General features: G+C 42.5%; 1 protein-coding gene across 1 annotated transcript in view; it reads right to left on the reverse strand.

The window, feature by feature from the left end:
- Positions 1-465: 465 nt before the first annotated feature.
- LOC148349165 (Na(+)/citrate cotransporter-like) overlaps positions 466-17,780 on the reverse strand; it is a 33,612-nt gene continuing 16,297 nt past the window's right edge. Inside the window, exons 4-13 of the mRNA XM_088321345.1 lie at positions 16,551-16,768; positions 16,362-16,460; positions 15,022-15,181; positions 12,717-12,839; positions 11,778-11,990; positions 7,215-7,321; positions 5,342-5,463; positions 2,923-3,084; positions 1,677-1,814; positions 466-846 (exon numbers count right to left, since the gene is read on the reverse strand). Of these exons, the coding sequence (XP_088177471.1) occupies positions 718-846; positions 1,677-1,814; positions 2,923-3,084; positions 5,342-5,463; positions 7,215-7,321; positions 11,778-11,990; positions 12,717-12,839; positions 15,022-15,181; positions 16,362-16,460; positions 16,551-16,768 (1,471 nt within the window). The 3' untranslated portion in view covers positions 466-717. The remainder of the gene's footprint in view (positions 847-1,676; positions 1,815-2,922; positions 3,085-5,341; positions 5,464-7,214; positions 7,322-11,777; positions 11,991-12,716; positions 12,840-15,021; positions 15,182-16,361; positions 16,461-16,550; positions 16,769-17,780) is intronic.

Here is a 17,780-nt window from a genome sequence, read left to right on the forward strand (position 1 = left end):
TTATGATTTTGTTTGATTTCCTTAGCATTTCACCTTACATCTCATCTCATCAGCTGTACCGCTTATCCTCATTAAGGTCGCGGGGGGGCTGGAGCCCATCCCAGCAATCATCGGGCAGTGGGCAGGGGACACCCTGAACTGGTTGCCAGCCAATCGCAGGGCACACGGGGACAGACAACTAACTCGCTCATTCACACCTAGGGACAATTTGGATCGGCCAATTCACCTGAAATGTATGTCTTTGGAATGTGGGAGGAAACCGGAGTGCCCGGAGGAAACCCACGCAAGCACGGGGAGAACATACAAACTCCGCACAGGAAGTCTGGAGCTGGATTTGAACCCACGCAGGAGGTTCCCATGACATGAACTGTGCCGCACATGCGCTAACCACTGCGCCGCCGTGCTGCTACTTGCTAATTCTTTTTCTAATAATCATAACAAATGATTGCTGGAACACCGCCGCCATTTTGTTGGAAAACTTTATTTGAAAGTCTTGTTAACATCCTACACATGTTTCATAATATACAACAGAGACAAATTCATATTTCAAACGACACCGATATAAAAACCTCAACGCTTGAATCGAAAACAACAATCACATGAATGCGTTAAATACAAAGGGAATAATATTACACGAAATACACTCTTTGCAATAAATACAAATGATAATTATTATTTGTATTGGAATAAAAACTTGGTCCGGGGGCAAGTTAGGAGCTAAGCAGGCGCGGTGACGTTGGCCCACTCGGGGAAAGAATCGAGAGAGAAAAGGATGCGACCCCAAGTGTTGATGGCCACGCTGATGCAAACGATGCCGATGATGTTCATGACCATGCCGGTTTTGGCCTGCGGGGGAGAATGAGCACAGCAGCCGCATTAGTCAGTAGGATGCTTACCATTAGCATAGTAGGCTAAACCAGGCATGCCGAACGTCCGGTCGTTTCTGAGAATTGAAGCATTTTATACATTTGACCATAAAGGATTTTATACAATTGAATACAAGTTACATTTATTGAGTTTAATGCTGTAGTTATTTACTGACTGTGCCTTTATTCAATGAGCAGTGAAAGAAAGGAATGGCGGAAACGGGGCGTAAGGCTGATAAGATAATCAGCAGATCTGACGACGCAGAAAGGCCCTGATGACGGAGGACGGCAGGCATTGTTTCGAGAAACGCTCGGTGCTGTTTTGAGTTTTCCAGACATCGCGGCGAGGTGGTGGAGCTCACGTTGGGCTTTATTGGCACGCCCATGAGAGGAGTCGGCACACCATCTTGCGGGAAGACATGGGCCGAGAGGAGAAGCGAGAGGACTTGAGAAGGCTTCCCGGAGACTCCGACGACACTAATTCAGCCATTTTCGACGGAGTACACTTAGTTAAATTGCTAATGAAATTAAATCTGCCCCCGAGTGGAAATGGCGGTTTCTTGTTCATCTTTTCCATCAAGAAACGAGCGCGCATTGTTGGGTGAATGTAGGTTGTGTTTGGTTAACAGATAACTAATTCGAAAAATTTGGTAAACGGTACATTTTGATATTTAATTCCCAACAGTATGACGAAAAAAGTAATCAAGTTAAAGTAACCCTACCCAACCCTGACTATTAGTTCTTAACATGGCAACAGAAAAGTGTGTTATTAGCGACCCGTATCGTAGCTAATTAGCATAGCAGACTCGCCATATCGGCTACTTTCAGGTAGCCGGAAGAGAAGACGATAGCGTTGGGGGGCGTGGCCACGGGTAGCATGAAGGCGAACGAGGCGCTCAGGGTGCACGGGATCATCACGTACAAAGGATTCATGTTGATGGACTGACTCTGCCGGAACAAAAACCACAGAAGAAGAAACAAGCCGTTAGCGCATCCATGCACAGAAAACCCTGGGATACGGCGTTTTCACCTTGCAGTGAAAATAAGAGGTTTTTCGGCCCCTCTTTGTGGCATTTGCCTCACTATACGAGATCAATTAGAAATCATGTCTCCATTGGTCGACGCCGTTTAAAATGCTGGTCTGCCATCGGTTTGTATCACAGCAACATGAAAATACTGATGAATACTGGCTTTTGGCTGAATGACTTCCCACAATGGCTTTCTCTCAATTTGTTCATCTCGTGTGATCCATAAAGAGTCTGCGATTCAAACCTGTATTTTTGTACTCTATTTATTAGCGATTGGTCCCAAGTTTTGCAGTGATGCTAAAAGGAGAAGCAATAACATGAAAACCATGGAAACGAAGCTTGTGATTTTTAGATTAGGCTTCCTCGAGTATTAGCTAGATGACTTAAGCTGACCCACTAGGTTGCTGTGACCTTTTCCGTCCATTAAGTCTTAAAATGGGTGACGTTGAGTTCCCCCTCCCACTGCATGGGTGGGCGGCTAAGACAGTATAAGACTAGGCACTTAAAAGAAACTAAAGTTAAAAAAAGGAAAAAGGAAAGAAAAGAAGGGTGTAAAAAGGAAAATGGGGAAAAAGGAAAAAAAGTAGAAGAGAAAGAAGCCAGAAAAAAAGTAGGGAAAGAAAAGCAATGACAAAAAAAGGGGAAAGGGAAAAAAGAAATAAAAGAAAAATAAGTAAAAGTCAAGAGAGACTTCTTGCACATCATTTTGAAAAACGCTCCCCAGATGTCTATTCAATCTTTTTGGCATCCAGTAAATAGTTAAAACGAAGCTTGCGATTATCAAGAAATATAAAGAAGACAGGTATCATTAACCAATCGACGATTTTAAGTACTATAAAAAAGAGAAGGAGATGATTAACACAAGGGAATCTTCAAGAGCATGATAATCCTCGCAGTTGAAAGGTTTCCTTTGTCTCCTCCACCCTCTGCATCCACCCGCTACTCCATTGTACCAACTGGAGTCACGTCACACCAAAGTTGAGTACAATTTGAATTTTTAAATCTTAATTGAAGTTTTTATTGGTTACCATGGATGCCAGGATTGGCAGGAGGAGCGTTGCCGTGGCGACATTGCTAGCGCACTCGGTGAATGTGGCGGTGAGGAGGCAGAGGACCACGGTGATGGCCCAGGGAGGGATGGAGTGAAGAGGCGTCATCTGGGAGCCCAACCAGCGAGACAGGCCTGATTCCTGACACAAGCACACCAAAAAAATCCTTAAATACAGTTGCACCTCTACATACAAGCTTAATTCGATCCAGGATCCTGCTCGTAACTCGAATTAATCATGTAACGGGCTATTTTTCCCGACGTGGAATAATAAAAAACTAATTCTAGACTTCACTTCTAGTGAACTCTAAATAGCTATATGAGACATATATACCTGATCACTAGAAACCCATTCAAAATAAGTAATTAAACATAAAAAATACCGCAATAGATACATTGTTCCCCGTTGGATTGTTGAACTACCCATGCCTTTGTCTAGTTAGGACTACATTTCCCCATTTTAAAGTATCATTTATTTACTTTTTTCTTGTTGATTATACCGTCTTGAAACAAGCCACAGACAGACTGCGCCCCCTAATTGACCATTCCCGGACCTGAAATCATTCAGGGTTATGTATTGATGAAATAATTTCCCATTATTAGTAAATGTGTCGTTTGGGGGAAATTCCTGCATACAGATTCAGCTCAATTTCCGCCCAACAATCCTAATGGGGTCCCATTGGCCCACCGTCACCAAGATCAGGAGACAGGTGCCACCTTTCCTGAAAAATTGAATCACGCCCAAGATGTGCGATTTTAAGCCAGTGTCACTGCCCCTTTAATAAGAAATGCCAACCAGAGTTCTTCCTCTCCTTGTTTAGTCTCGTCCTGCATTGCGGCTTTCCATTGACATGCTGTGCATACGCTGAAACCTTTCCAAGCAGGGCGATTCAACCCAAGACACTCAGCTTCTAAGGTGACGGGTTTAAACTGAACATCATACTGTTGGTTCTTGGGGAATTTTCTGTACAAAGAATCTAACATATTGATTAGCATCACAGCAGGAAACTTTTCATTTCTTTTTGGTTGTAACTTGACCATCTTACTGTTCGATTTTTTTCCCATCGACACAGAAGTGCCATTTCCGCGTTCCCAGCGATCTGCAACCCGTGACCGACAATCCCCGGATCGTGGGTGCAAGTCCTTCCCTCCTTCTAAATGAAACTGAGTAAAACGAACGCAATTGGGTCCCGTCTTCGTTCCTGGTCCGTGACAGCAGGACTTTTGAAGATACATAAGCACTTACCGTGCACTTAAAATTAAGGTTACTAAATGTAAACAATTTACGGCACCATTTTCTTCTGTTTCAGTTTTCATTCATCATTTTCATTAGCCCTCTTAGCTGAACTCACAACACTATCACTGCCTAGATGTCTTAAAAAGGACAAGGAGATTTGTCTCTGCCTCCCATTTTAATAATACGGAAATGCAAAAGGGAAGTGTCATTTAAGAGAGAATTCACACAACCATTTGCCACTTTTTCTGGATTTTATTCAACGAAAGCAGCAACTTCTTTCCACTCTGCCAGCACCATTCTAATCTTCTTGGTAGACGCCAGCTTTCCTGGTTCATCCTCTTACTCGCTGTTTTTTTTTTTTTTTTGCAACAATATAACTTCCCACAAAAACTATGGCAGCGAAGCGCTCCGTAAATCTTTCTGCGGCTTAGTGATCGGCACTCGCTGCTTCCTGATTGTACTCCTTGGCTTGGTCTATCACACTTCCTATATTCATCCAATGGTAGGATTGAGTTAGTAGAATATATTTTCCTTTGTTTTTTTTCCAAAAACAAAATGACTAGCACAATCCAAAACGACTTCTAGTACTGTATATAAGTACATCGCATACAAGCAACTCCCTAAAACTTCTTTGAACTAGCCAAATAAAAAAAAAAAATCAAAATATTAATTAGGCTTGTACCTAAACGTAGATAATTATTCAATTATGTAGTTAATACAAATTAATATAATGGTAAAAACCTTAAAATACAACATTTTTAAAACTTTTACTGTAACGTCTAGCAGCGCTTCAATGTCACTCGTACACCATTTTCATGTTCTGCATTCGTGTCCTTCTACAACTCGATCGTTCTTGTCGCTGTTTTCCACTTTTCCTTTCATAGCTAGCTTTCTTGGGATTCATTTTTATGAGTGAAAAATGGAAGTAAAACCAATTAAATCACAAAAAAATGAGATATGGTCCCTCTCACTAAATAGGTAGAAGAGCAGGGGATTATCGCCATCTACTGTTAAGGAGTGTAATTGACTGCTCGAATTGTCTTTATATAGCATTATTTTGCCAAGGGAAAGGCCTGCAACCCAATCTTGGATCCCGACCCACCAGTTGAGAAACACTGCTTTAGAGACTTTACATGTCCTGACCGAGCCGCTTCGCACTCACCTCGCTGCCTTTGGCCAAAGCGAATCCTCCGCCCAAGAGGAGGACGATGTTCCAAGGAATCTTTGCTTGTGCCACCTTCCATGTCATGAGTGGAGGGGCGGGGCCTTGGGACATCTGCGAATCTGATTGGACAGGAGTTCGATAGAGAGGAAGTTTATATTTTTGGTAATTTTCAGAATCAATTCAAATTTGAGTAGGGGTATTTGATAATAAACATCATTTTCAGAACAAAAGTATATATTTTGTTTAAAAATGTCATGATGATCTTGTTTTAAAGGAGCTGTATGGAATTGTGAACTTTGTGACTCTGCTGGCTTAAAGTCACGATTGCAGCCTTAGTCAGCTCGTTCATGATGCGCGTGCAAGTACATGCATTTCTTAGACGCGCTGGGATAAGCTCTTCTTTTTTTCGTCTTTCTTGGGGTAAGGTTTGGACTCAACTTAAAGAAAGCCAATTCTTACTTTCACCATTTTCGCGCTATACAAACAATAAACCGCTGGGACAAACATGACGAAAATCCCCCTACCCCCTTTCCTGTTTCCTGATGTGCTCTCCTTCTCAAACAGGGTTGCTAGAAGTAAACTATACAGATATGCACGATGACAAAATAATTAAAAAGGCTATTTGAACTGAGTTGGGCATTGTTAACACACACTGAAGGGAAAAGTTGCGATATTTAAATCAATAATTTTAAACGTTTTTAAAAAATTGGTCAGAATATTTGATTGAGGAAAATTATTTTAGAACCAAATATATACATATACGTATTTAATATTCATGATTCTTTTAAAATATTTATTGGTCTTTTTATTTTAATTACATACTAATCAGTACAGTATACACGATAAAAGACTTATTCATATCCATTATTTAAACAGCTTTGATTTATTTTATTAGGCCGTATTTTATTTATAAAACATCTTATATTTAAGAGAAAATACACAATTTTTTCAGAATATATGCATATATATATATATATATATATATATATATATATATATATATATATATATATATATATATATATATATATATATATATATATATATATGTAATTGAAGGGGCTGAAATGACAAAAAAAACGTCAAAGTAGAGCATTAACCTAAACACGCAGATTCTGTCTTGGTGTTAATTTAACAGTGCCCCTAGTGGACAAATTAAGTAGCACATTATCCTGTGATTTGTTTTAAAATATTTATATTTGGTATGTTTTAGAAAATAAATCTTATTCCCCCAAAATATATACTTTTTCATTATTCTCTTTATTCATATATTATATTATATATAACAAATTAGGGGTCACCAAGCTAAATACTGCTTTTTGGTACTGATTGACGCAAGGGGCAACCATTTTGATTTACATTATTAAAACAATAACTAACGTTATTACTTTGTTGTTACTATGTTATTACTATGTTATTACTAGGTTGCAATTAGTAGACGTTAACATCTAAAACATCATGTCAGTTAGCGATAAAATGCACTACAAAGGGCAGAGGTTGGTAGTAACAGAGTACATTTACTTCGTTACATTTACTTGACTAAGTTTTGGGAAATGTTGTACTTTCAGGAGTATGTTTAAATCCCCAGACTTATACTTGAGTAAATTTGTGAAGAAAAAAACTCTACTGCTTCATTAGGCAACATTGAAGTCGTTGCTTTGTTACTTAATAAATCACCTCCACGTAAGTACGCGTCTGTCCGTCTCTGCCAAGGCCAACTATTTTGACGCAGAACTCTGCCAGGCTCTACCATGTTTAACCAATCAAACGTAGCAGCCTCGTCACGTGACCATATTCAACTTCAGCAGGGATAATTTTGTTTACGGATGACACAGATGGAAAATGTCGCTTAGCAATAAGCGTAACTAACCTGTGTCCGAGGTTTGCCTCCAGCAGCAGAGATATTTGGGCGGCCGGGACGGCAAAATGAACAACAGGAAGGCCACGAAAAGGGCAACGGTGGCATCCGTCACAAACCTGAACAGAGGCCAAAATAGTTTCTTAACTTGTTCAATACCATAACGTATAAATATCTTTACGAAATAATTGCCCCTTATCGTAAAAATGTAAAAATATGATTTATTGCTATATTTAAAAAAACTATTAAAGGATTTGGTGCTGCTCATGGGTAAGTATCAAGCCTCTGGGAAAGGTTTCAATATGATAAATCACTGATTGATGGCAGGAGTGGCATTGATAAGATCTTTGTCCACACATCGAGGAAGCTCAATTCCTATATTTGGTGAACGAGTTGTCATGATGACTGATTAGGATCAGCTGTGGGCTACCTGATTGGTTCCCTGTCCTTTTTAAGCCCAGTTCTTTCTCCTGTTGTCAGTCTGTCAGCGAACCTCTGTTTCTACAAGGCAAGCGTTATGACTCGGTCCCGTTTTTTGCACCTGTTTTTCCACCCGTCCGTTCCTGATCTCCCCGTTTGACCTGTTTTTGACCCCGACCACATTTGCTCTCCCATCCCGGCTTACGACCCGTTTTTGATCCCGACCTCTTTTTGCTCTCCTGTCCCGGCTATCGACCGGATTTTTTCGTCCCTGACTCCGCCAACTCCCGCTCCGGAAGATTCGCTTCCGTATTCGAATCACGATCCGATCGCATAAGCGGCTTGCTTCCCACGTCGAACGAGCACCGGATCGCGGGCGCTGCCCTTCCTCTTTCTATCAATAAACTGGTGGTTAACGCTATGCATTTGGGTCCTGATTCCGTTCTGGTCGTGACATGAGTGTGTGTAGGCGGCCTCATACGGCAAGTAGGCGTAGTGAAGCTGTGTGGTGGGAGTCACGAGACATGGAGTCCATGGACAAAAACGAGCAGTTAACGCTTCAGCAGAGCTTTTTCCTCGTGCTGAGGTTTTGAGTTTTTCCTTGCCCGCATGACGGTTTAAGATCAGGGGATGGTGTCATTCTAACCTGTGCAGTCCTTTGAGACATCTTGTGATTAATGGCTATACAAATAAATGTGACTTGACTTGACATGACTAAGTCCCGTCGTCATTGTCTGGTCAAAGAGTGGTGACGTTACATAGACATCCGCTGGTAGACGGTCGCTCGAGGGAACACGACCGCCATGGTGACCGAAATCGTGGGAAAAGAAAGATAGAAAGAAAGATAAAAAAAAAGAAAGATAGAAAAAAAGATAGAAAGATAGAAAAAAGAAAGATAAAAAGATAGATAAAAAGAAAGAAAGAAAAATAAAAAGATAGAAATATAGAAAGAAAGACAGAAAGACAAAGATAGAAAGAAAGAAAGAAAGAAAGAAAGAAAGAAAGAAAGAAAGAAAGAAAGAAAGAAAGAAACCCACAAATGTGGCTATGTTTTCAGGAACGCCGTGTGCCACTGTTGTTTTTGGCCACGTGTCACCGAGGTCACCATCACTTCCTATTACAGCACAGCGCAAATATTGAAAGAAGTCACGCGTGCACACTGTGTTTTCGCCAAGTGCAGGTGAAAAGTCCTCTTATGTAAGCCTCTTCATGAATGGACATGAATGGGGGCCACTTTCGTCTGCTTTTGAGGTTCAAAGAGTTGGATGGACTGCAAGTGAGGCTTACTTAACCGTTTGCTTCCTGAATCCTAGAAAGTACACGATTAAGGCAAAATGAATTGAAAATAATTAACGTTGAAGATCGTTACATTAAGTCAAAAGTACAGGGGTGCCTCTACTTACGAATGTCTCTACATACGAAAGTTTCAGGTTACAAAGTACCTGAACGGGAAAATATTGCCTCAGGTCAAAAATACAGTACAGTACGTGATGTTCCTCGAGTTTCCCGAACGTAAACATACTGCCTATCGCTTCAAATCTGCCAAGTGCGCACGAGTGCTCCTAGCATCCGTCACGGTTCAAAGTTCAGGGACGAGGAGGGGGAGAGGTTCCGGCATGATGGCGAGGAGGAAGACGCAGCTATCGTTCAATCAGCCCAAATGAAAGACATTTTAGTAAAATTCCATGAAGTCTCGGAATATATGGAAAAGGATCACCCGGGAAACGTGTTGGCAAGTCGGGCTATCGTTCAATATGATGATGTTTGCCTCGCGCATTTAGGGCAGTTTGTCAAAAGCAGACGTCGTTGGATCAGTTTTTCAAGAAACGCGAGGTAAAAAGGTAAATAAATATTTTCCTTTAGTCTTTGTTTATGTTTATTGTGCGGTAATCTAATTGCAACATGTATTTGTTTTATGTTCTGATGCTCTTTTATGATTTCCTAAAAAAATAATGTACTTTTGCTGGGCAAGGAACGGATTAGCGCATTTATATCCGAAAAAAAGGCTCTAGTTGCGAAGTTTCCAGGTCATGTTGCTACTCCCAGAAGAAATTAAATTCGTTAATTCGATTATGTGAATGATTTTACAAATGTTGAATATGAGCACCGCCTGAGACACAAATCGGTACTACAGCTCCTGCTAAACACGCTAAAACGTATCTTCGGTAACAGTCTCCAGCAGATTACTATTTAGCAAGCTATCTAGCTGGCTTTTTATATTTTTTTGCATACTATCTACCTATTCCATCAATCTTTACCTTTTTTGCTAGTTATCAAGCTAAATTTTGCCACCTTTCTAGCTAGCTGGTGAGCTAGCTTTGTTTTAGCCTTTTATCTACCTATTTACTTGGCTTTTTTTCCGTACCTTCCAACATTTTTCTGCCCTGTTTTCTCCTGCCTGATACCTGTTGCCGACCTGTTTCCGGACCCGTTTCTGCCCTGCTCTTCTGTCCTGGCCATCGACCTGTTTTGCCCTGTTTCCTGCCTGATACCTGCTGCCGACCTCTTTTCTGGGCTCGTTACCGCCCTTGCTCTCCTGTCCCGGCTATCGACCAGATTTCCCGATGCTTACGACTATCCTTGCTCGACAAGGAAGTGCCACTTCCGCGTTCGTGCCATCAGCTACCCGTGTCCGACGATCATCGTATGGTGGAAGCAGGCACTGCTCTCTCTTTATCAATAAAACTGAGTAAAAAGAACGCTATTGGGTCCTGTCTCCGTTTCTGGCCTGTGACAGATACGGCTATGCTATCGGGAATAGCGACAAAAGAGTCGCTCGGTGTTGTTGGTTCAGCCGCTCTATTTGCTCTCCTCGTGATTCTTGGATCCTGTATCTAAAGTGGGCGTGGCTTAGCGCTCTCTGTCCAATACAGTAGAACCTCGGTTTTCGAACGCCTCTCAGTTCGGACAAATCGGTGTTCGACCAAAAATTTCGAGAAATTCTTGCTTCGCTGTTCGGTCAAAAAATCGGAGTTCGAACGCCGGTACGCTAGGGTGCGATGCTGAGCGGCGTACGGGTGTTTTAGCCCCTAATTATGCCTCCAAAGAAGGTCGGTGCAAGCAGGACAGGTGAAAAAAAAACAAGTTGTTCGTCCAACTATTGCCTTTAAGAAAGACATACTGGCTAAATATGAAAGAGGTGTACGAATTTCCGATCTTGCTAGTGAATACAGCATGGCTAAATCTACGATTAGTACGATAGTAAAGAATAAGGAGGCTGTGATATCGAGTGATGCGGCTAAGGAAGTTAGCGCTATAAGCAACTGCCGCAAGTTTTGGAAAAGGTTGAAAAACTTTTGATGATTTTTCTCTCCCCACCGTCCACCACAAAGGTAAGAAATCCTATTCATAATCCTTTTTTTATTTTTACACGTTCATGTCAGCGTAATCTTTCGTACGGAAGATTACGATAACGCGAACGTACAATTAGCTTGGGTTAGCTTCATGTTTATGTTCATGGTAAACATTCAGGGTGTTGGAACTGTCACAATCACATGTATTGGGAACACCTGTGCTCAGGTTTTGGCGCCAACAGCCAGGACAGCTGATTGGCGCACCCTGTACATTTAAATCCCCAGCTTCCTGTAACACTTTGTCTGATTGTACTCGTGCTACCTGTTGCCTTCAGCTCAGTAAGCCCGTACCTCTGACTCTTTGCCTGCTCCCTGTTTTCTTCTGACTGATCTCCGTTGCCGACCCGTTTCTGTAATCTGCCCTGCCCGTCTGACTCCTGAACTCTTTTCCGAACACTACGATTACGCCTGTCCGCGACCATTCCCGCCAAGCCTTCACCCGCCTGTCAAGTTCCGTCAATCCGCCAACCAACGGATCGAAGAATCCCACCTTGTCATATCCTTCCTTTCAATAAAACCAAGAAACGAGCGCAAGTGATCTCAGTCTTCCTTTCGTCCTGTCTGACAGCAACGGATTAAAACGATTTTACATTACTTTTAATGAGAATAACGATTTCGGTGATTGAACAAATCGGTTTTCGAACAGGGTTCTGGAACGGATTATGGTCGAGAACCGAGGTTCCACTGTATATAAATTGGTCTGAGGTTGACTGGTATGCTAACATGCTATTTAGAATATGTCCAGTGCTCCTAGTGGCCAAAACGAGAAAGTGTCTGCAAAAAATAAAACATTGCCGCTTACTCGGCATTGGCGTTGAAGGCCCGCGAGGCCCAGCCGTCCACGAAGCGCGGCTCCCTGGTGAACCACAGCGCCACCATGAGGAGGAAGAGCGCCAGCACGCTTCCTTCGCCGTAAGTCATTCCACCCAAGCGCCGATGCTCCTCTGCGATGGCGTCCCGTGCCGCTCGATCCTTCGCCGTTTGCCCGGATCCGCATGAAAACGTACCTCGGAGGCTGACAAGTATTGGGATAATATTGTCATGAATGAAGTTGAGTAAAAGTACCCTAGATGTAATATTAAATCAAAAATAAATTAGAAATAAAACAGATTTAGTATTAATCTCTCTATCCCTATCCCTATCGCTCTCTTTCTCCCTCTCCTCTCTCTCTCTCTTGAAACAAAGTGGAAAACTGGGTAGGGGGCAAAGAGAGAGAGAAATAGCGGGGGTGGAAGAAAGGATGAAGGAGGGACAGAGAGAGAGAGAGAGAGAAGAGAGAGAGAGAGAGAGAGAAAGTGAGAGACACAGAGAGGAAGGAGGAAGAGAAAGCAGAAAAGAGCTAGAGAGGCAGGATAGGTAAATAGAATTAGAGATCAAAATAGGGTGAGAATGAGAGACAAAAGGAAGGAGACAAAGTGTCAGTTGGAAAAGGAGGGAGAAAGAGTGTGTGAGTGAGTGAACGAACAAGAGAGAGAGAGAGAGAGAGAGAGAGAGAGAGAGAGAGAGAGAGAGAGAAGAGTGAGAGAGACAAACAGAGAGAAAGAGAGACAGACAGAGAAGAATGAATGAGATGAGACTGGTTCAGTGACATCTGGTGGAAATATTTAAAACTACAGCTCATTTTCCTCTTGCGCTTCTTTCACTGTTGTCTTGGGGGCCAGATTTAAACCATTGGTGGGCCTGATCTGGCCCGTGGGCCGCCCGTATGACACCACCTGTGGTATGGAGAGTAAATACTAACCCGCGTCCTACAAAGACCTGCTGCAGCAGAATCCAGGCCATGGTGAGCATCATCATCATGGTGGGAAAAGCGAAAAGGAACCAAGACGCCGAATTGATTACACCGCCGCTCCGAGGGAACAATCTGCAGACGCACAATTAAAGGTATTCCCGTTGAAAGTGTTTTTCAATTTAGTGTTTTTCCCCACAATTAAACAAATATGTTCGCAAAATATTCCACGCTCGAGGGACTCGAGAAAGTCGACCCATCTGGCTTGTTTTGTGGATCTGTGTGTCAGGACCAGAACGGAGACAGGACCCACTTGCGTTGCGTTTCTCACAAGTTTTATTGGAAGAAAGAGAAAGGGCTGCACCCAATGTTCCCTCTAAGCTGCCCGCATATTCTCTGCGCACAAGAAAATCTATCCAGCGCAGTTTTTCGAGAACCGGCTTCTTCGGCTCGGCTCACTAAAAGGAACCGGCTCTTTCGGGTCCTAAACGGCTCTTCGGGTTGTTTTTGCTTCTTTCATCCCAACATGACCAAATATTAAGTAAAATTATGCACAAAATGACTTAAAGGAAGGGGGGAATAGAACAAAAAAGAAAAAAAATACCAAAATGAAAAAGCAGTGAAAAGCTGAGGAAAAAACGAAACAAAAGGAAGAGAAAAAAGAAGGAAAAATTCAGAAAAAAGCCAGAAAAAAAAGAAAAGAAGGAAACAAAGGAAAAAAAGTAAATAAAGAACAAAAAGAAAAAAGTAACAGCTAGGAAAAAATAAACACAATGAGATTTTTTTAAAGGAATTAAAAAAAAATAGAAAAAACAGGGAAAAAGAAGAAAAAGTTTGTGTTGCATTCAAATAATTTCCAATTATATCTGTCATGTCCAGCATGGTCGCCGTGGCGACCGGCTGGCCCCGCCCCCCCGGGCACCGGCTTTTGCAGATCGTCTAATTTGCGTGTGTGCTTCTTAAAGGCGGGTTTTGGGGATTGCCGGTTCCTGGTTCATTGCGTTTTCTGTTCTGCATTAATCTGTTCTGTTTGACTTGAGGAAACCTGTGTTTGCCCGTTCTGAGTAAAAGCCTGTTTTGTGAGTATTCCTAGTCTGAGTTCCTGTTTGCCTGTAAGCCTGTTTTTGTTTTGTTTTGTCCCTGAGTTTTGGACAACTTTTATTTTGCTACATAAAAGTAACTGGTTGTTACGCGATTGAGTTCATCCTTCCTGCCTCCGATCTGGTCCGGTCCCCTGACAATATCAAGTCAATCTTGTTGCCAACATTGTACTTCCACTAAAAAATGTGATTAAATACAGTTGTGTATCGTGCAACCGACTAATTTTTTGGCATTGCCGGAAACTCAGCAAAATATAACTTGGTGTCAAGTTTTGGACATGTTTAATAATGACTTAGTTGCCACACTTGGGATTGCTGTTGCTCACTGTTGTTTCAAGCGTTGCTCACCAACTTAGTGTGAATGATCAGACCAGTGGGAAAAATTAGAGGGAACATTGGTTGCGCCCACGATCCGGTGATTGCTGGACGCGGGAAGCAGGTCTCTCTGAACGTGGAAGTGGATCTTCCGTGGCTCAAGATGGCGGTGTCGGGAACGGAAAAACGGGTCAGTAGCCGGGACAGGAGAGCAAAAAACGTGTTTGTGGTCGGAAGCGAGTCATAAGCCAGGAAAGAAGAGTAGACGTGGTTGGGGACAAAAATAAGTCAAAAGCCGGGACGGGAGAATAGACGTGGTCAGGATCAAAAACGGGTTGAAGCCGGGGGACAGACGGGAGCAAAAAACAGGTGGGAGTCAGGGTCGAAAAAGGCTTGCCCAGTGTTAACTGAGGTTCGCAGACGGACTGACAAAAGGGGACAGATAGGAGTGGGTTTAAATAGGGACAGGGAGCCAATCAGTGTCCGAGGCAGTTGGCGCCAAAGGAGCGGGCACAAGTGATTCACATCGGTAATCATGACGCAGTGATGTCATTGAAGGAACACAACCAATGTTGGAGTGACTAATCCGGAAGAACGGGAGACTTCCAACAAGGGCCGGCTTATGTCGAGGCGGAGTTTGGGCTGGCTGGATGAAAAATAATTTGAATATGTATCCGCCACTTGCACTATCCAACCTTACTTGTGCATTCATTCTCTGGTCAGAAATTTGGCCACATTCAGAGCAACAGATGAGGTGAGTTTTACCATCAGGTGGATTCTTCCCTCCTAAATATTAAGATAGTTTGGCCCACCACCACTCTTCTTATCATAAACAAAGTTTCAGAGACCAGTGCTTTGCTTAGGAGGATTTTGATGTTTTAGGACTCCGGCGGCATACTCACTGGCTCATCTGGCCCAGCAGAACCAAATTGGGTCCGGTTCCGGTTAGCGTAGCGATGCCGCCGATGCTAGCCGCGTAGCACACGCTAAGCAGCAGGCCTTTGCTCAGGCGCTTCCTTTCCTCGTCCAAGCCGTCGGCCTCCTCCGCTATCGGGGCGCCCGCTGGAGGTTGCGAAAATGTACACACCCGTGCCCCGTATGAGTACGTTTTTTGGGGGTTCCATTGCTCTCCTTTAGAGTAGAGCCTGGGATACAACACTAAACTGGTCTGGGGGTTGTTAAGTGAAATTGCGAGATGACGGGAATTAGGAACCTAGAAAAAAAAAAGAATGAAAGGAATAAAGGAAGGAAGGAAGGAGAGAAGGAGGCAAGGAGGGAAGGAGGGAAGGAAAGAAGAAGGGAAGGAAGGAAGGAGGGAAGGAGGGAAGGAGGGAAGGAAGGAAGGAGGGAAGGAGGTAAGGAAGGAAGGAGGGAAGGATGGAAGGAGGGAAAGAAATAAGAAAGAAAAAGAAAGAAAGAAAGGAAAAAGGAAAGAAAGAATGAAAGAATATAACAATTTAAGAATGTAAGAAAGAATGTAGGTAAGGATATAAGAAAGAAAGAAAGAAGGAAAGAAAGAAAGAAGGAAAGAAAGAAAGAAAGAGAAAGAAAGAGAGAAAGGAAAAGGGAAAGAAAGAATGAAAGAATATAATAATTTGACAAAGGAAGAAAGTTGGAGTTAGGGAGGGAGAAGAAAGAATAAAGTGGAAGGAAGGAATGTAGAAAGATAGACAGAAACGAAGGAAGAAAAGATGGAAACAACAAAGAAGAAAGAAAAAAAGAAAGAAAGAAAGAAAGAACAGAGAAATGTATAAGGAAAGAAAGAAAGAAAGAAAGAAAGAAAGAAACGAACAAACAAAAAAGACAAAAAAAAAACAGACAGAAAGAGACAAAGAAACAAAGGAGGAAAGCAAGAAAAAAAAGCAAGAAAAGTGGGAGTTGGGGAGTGATAAAATACCTTAAGCTGTGTGTGCTTTTGATGAATTTCCCCCAATTCTCTTTTAATTTCATTTAACGACAATGAAATCATTTTATTAACTGCACTTATGTGTTGTGGGTTAGCTTTATAGTTATTTTGTCACAGTCATAGACTCTCAGTCGGTAATGACACCATCTTGAGGTAAGTTATCCCCTTTTACTTTGCAACTTTTGACTTCTCGCAGGTGGTTTTAACCGCAAAAACCGAGGTATCTCTACACACCCATATCCTTCTCGATAACAATTTGGGAACATTTTTACAAAAGAACTCTGCTAGCACCTTGAACTAATATTCCCATTCCATCTCCCAAATTTGCTTTCTGACCTTTGGGCGGAGAAGGAGGTTTGTCCTGCGGCGGTGGCTTGACCGACGACATGGTAACATCTATTGTCGGAACTCCGTCTTCTTCTTCGCCGCTTTCTCCTGCAAAAAAAAACAACTTCCCGTTTAGTATTTCAATATTCGCCCACCATTGTCATAAAAACACCCCAAAAATCATCAGGGTTACTCTACCCGCTCTTCCGGAACCATCCTCCTCAGACGTCCGGACGACGAAGGCGCTCTGCTCTGCTGCGTCCCGGTCGGTCACCCTTTGCGCTTCCTTGCCGTCGTCATGGCGATGAAGCTGGTCCAGGACGGCGTGCACGATGGGGACCATCATGGCCGCCGTGGCCGTGTTGCTGATCCACATGGACAGGAACGCCGTCACTGCCATGAAGCCTAGCATTAGCCTGTCAACAAACAACATCGTAGAGTCAAAAAATGGACCATTATTGTTGTAATAAAGGGTCTTCTAATCAAATAACCCAGGGGGCGCCGTAGTTAGGTTCCAGGCAACGTGGCGTCACATGGCATCAGACATTCCACTATTCTCAAATATCATTTTTTGGACACAAAAATAAGATCTAAAGATAAAAACAAACTGTCACGAGTTAATGAGAAAGTCAATAAACCAGTAATAAGTAAATAATAATCGAAGTAGAAAGAAGTTGTTCCTTATCTGCCCTTTCTTCCTCTCTGTCAATCATCAAATCTCTCTCTCTCTGTTTCTGTCTCTCTTTTCTTTCTCCCCCTCTCTCTGTCTCTCTCTCTTTCCCTCTCTCTGTCTCTTTCTGTCTCTCCCTCTCTCACTCTCTGTCGCCGTCTCAGTTTCTCTCTCTCTTTCTCTCTCTCTTTCTCTCTCTTCGTCCCCCAGTCTCTCTCTTTCTGTGTGCATCCATCTTTCTCTGTATTCAATTGTCTGTCTTTCTCTTTGTCTCTTTTTTGGTTTCTCTTTCTCTTTCTCTCTTTCTGTGTCCATTTGTCTTTTTCTCTGTGTTTCTGTCTCTCTCTCTCTCTCTCTCTCTCTCTCTCTCTCTCTCTGTCTCTCTCTCTCTCTCTCTGTCTCTCACACCCTGTCTCCGTCTCTGTTTCTCTCTCTCCATCCCCCTATGTCTCTCTCTTTCTGTGTACATCCGTCTTTCTCTGTATTTAATTGTCTGTCTTTCTTGGTCTCTTTTTTTCTTTCTCTTTTTCTCTCTCTCTCTTTCTCTCTCTCTCTCTCTCTTTCTGTGTCCATTTGTCTTTTCCCCCTGTGTTTTTCTCTCTCTGTGTCTGTCTCTCTCTCTCTCTCTCTCATTATTTTTCCATCTGTCTATTTCTCGTTCTCTCTCTTCCTGTCTATTTCACTCTTTGTCTCTGTTTCTCTCTCTCTCTTTGTCTCTCTCTCTCTATTTATTTGTCCATCTGTCTATTTTTTTGTTC

This window comes from Urocampus carinirostris, chromosome 17 (assembly GCF_059441175.1).
Source record: "Urocampus carinirostris isolate Australia breed hairy pipefish chromosome 17, RoL_Ucar_1.0, whole genome shotgun sequence".
Classification (NCBI taxonomy): domain Eukaryota; kingdom Metazoa; phylum Chordata; class Actinopteri; order Syngnathiformes; family Syngnathidae; genus Urocampus; species Urocampus carinirostris.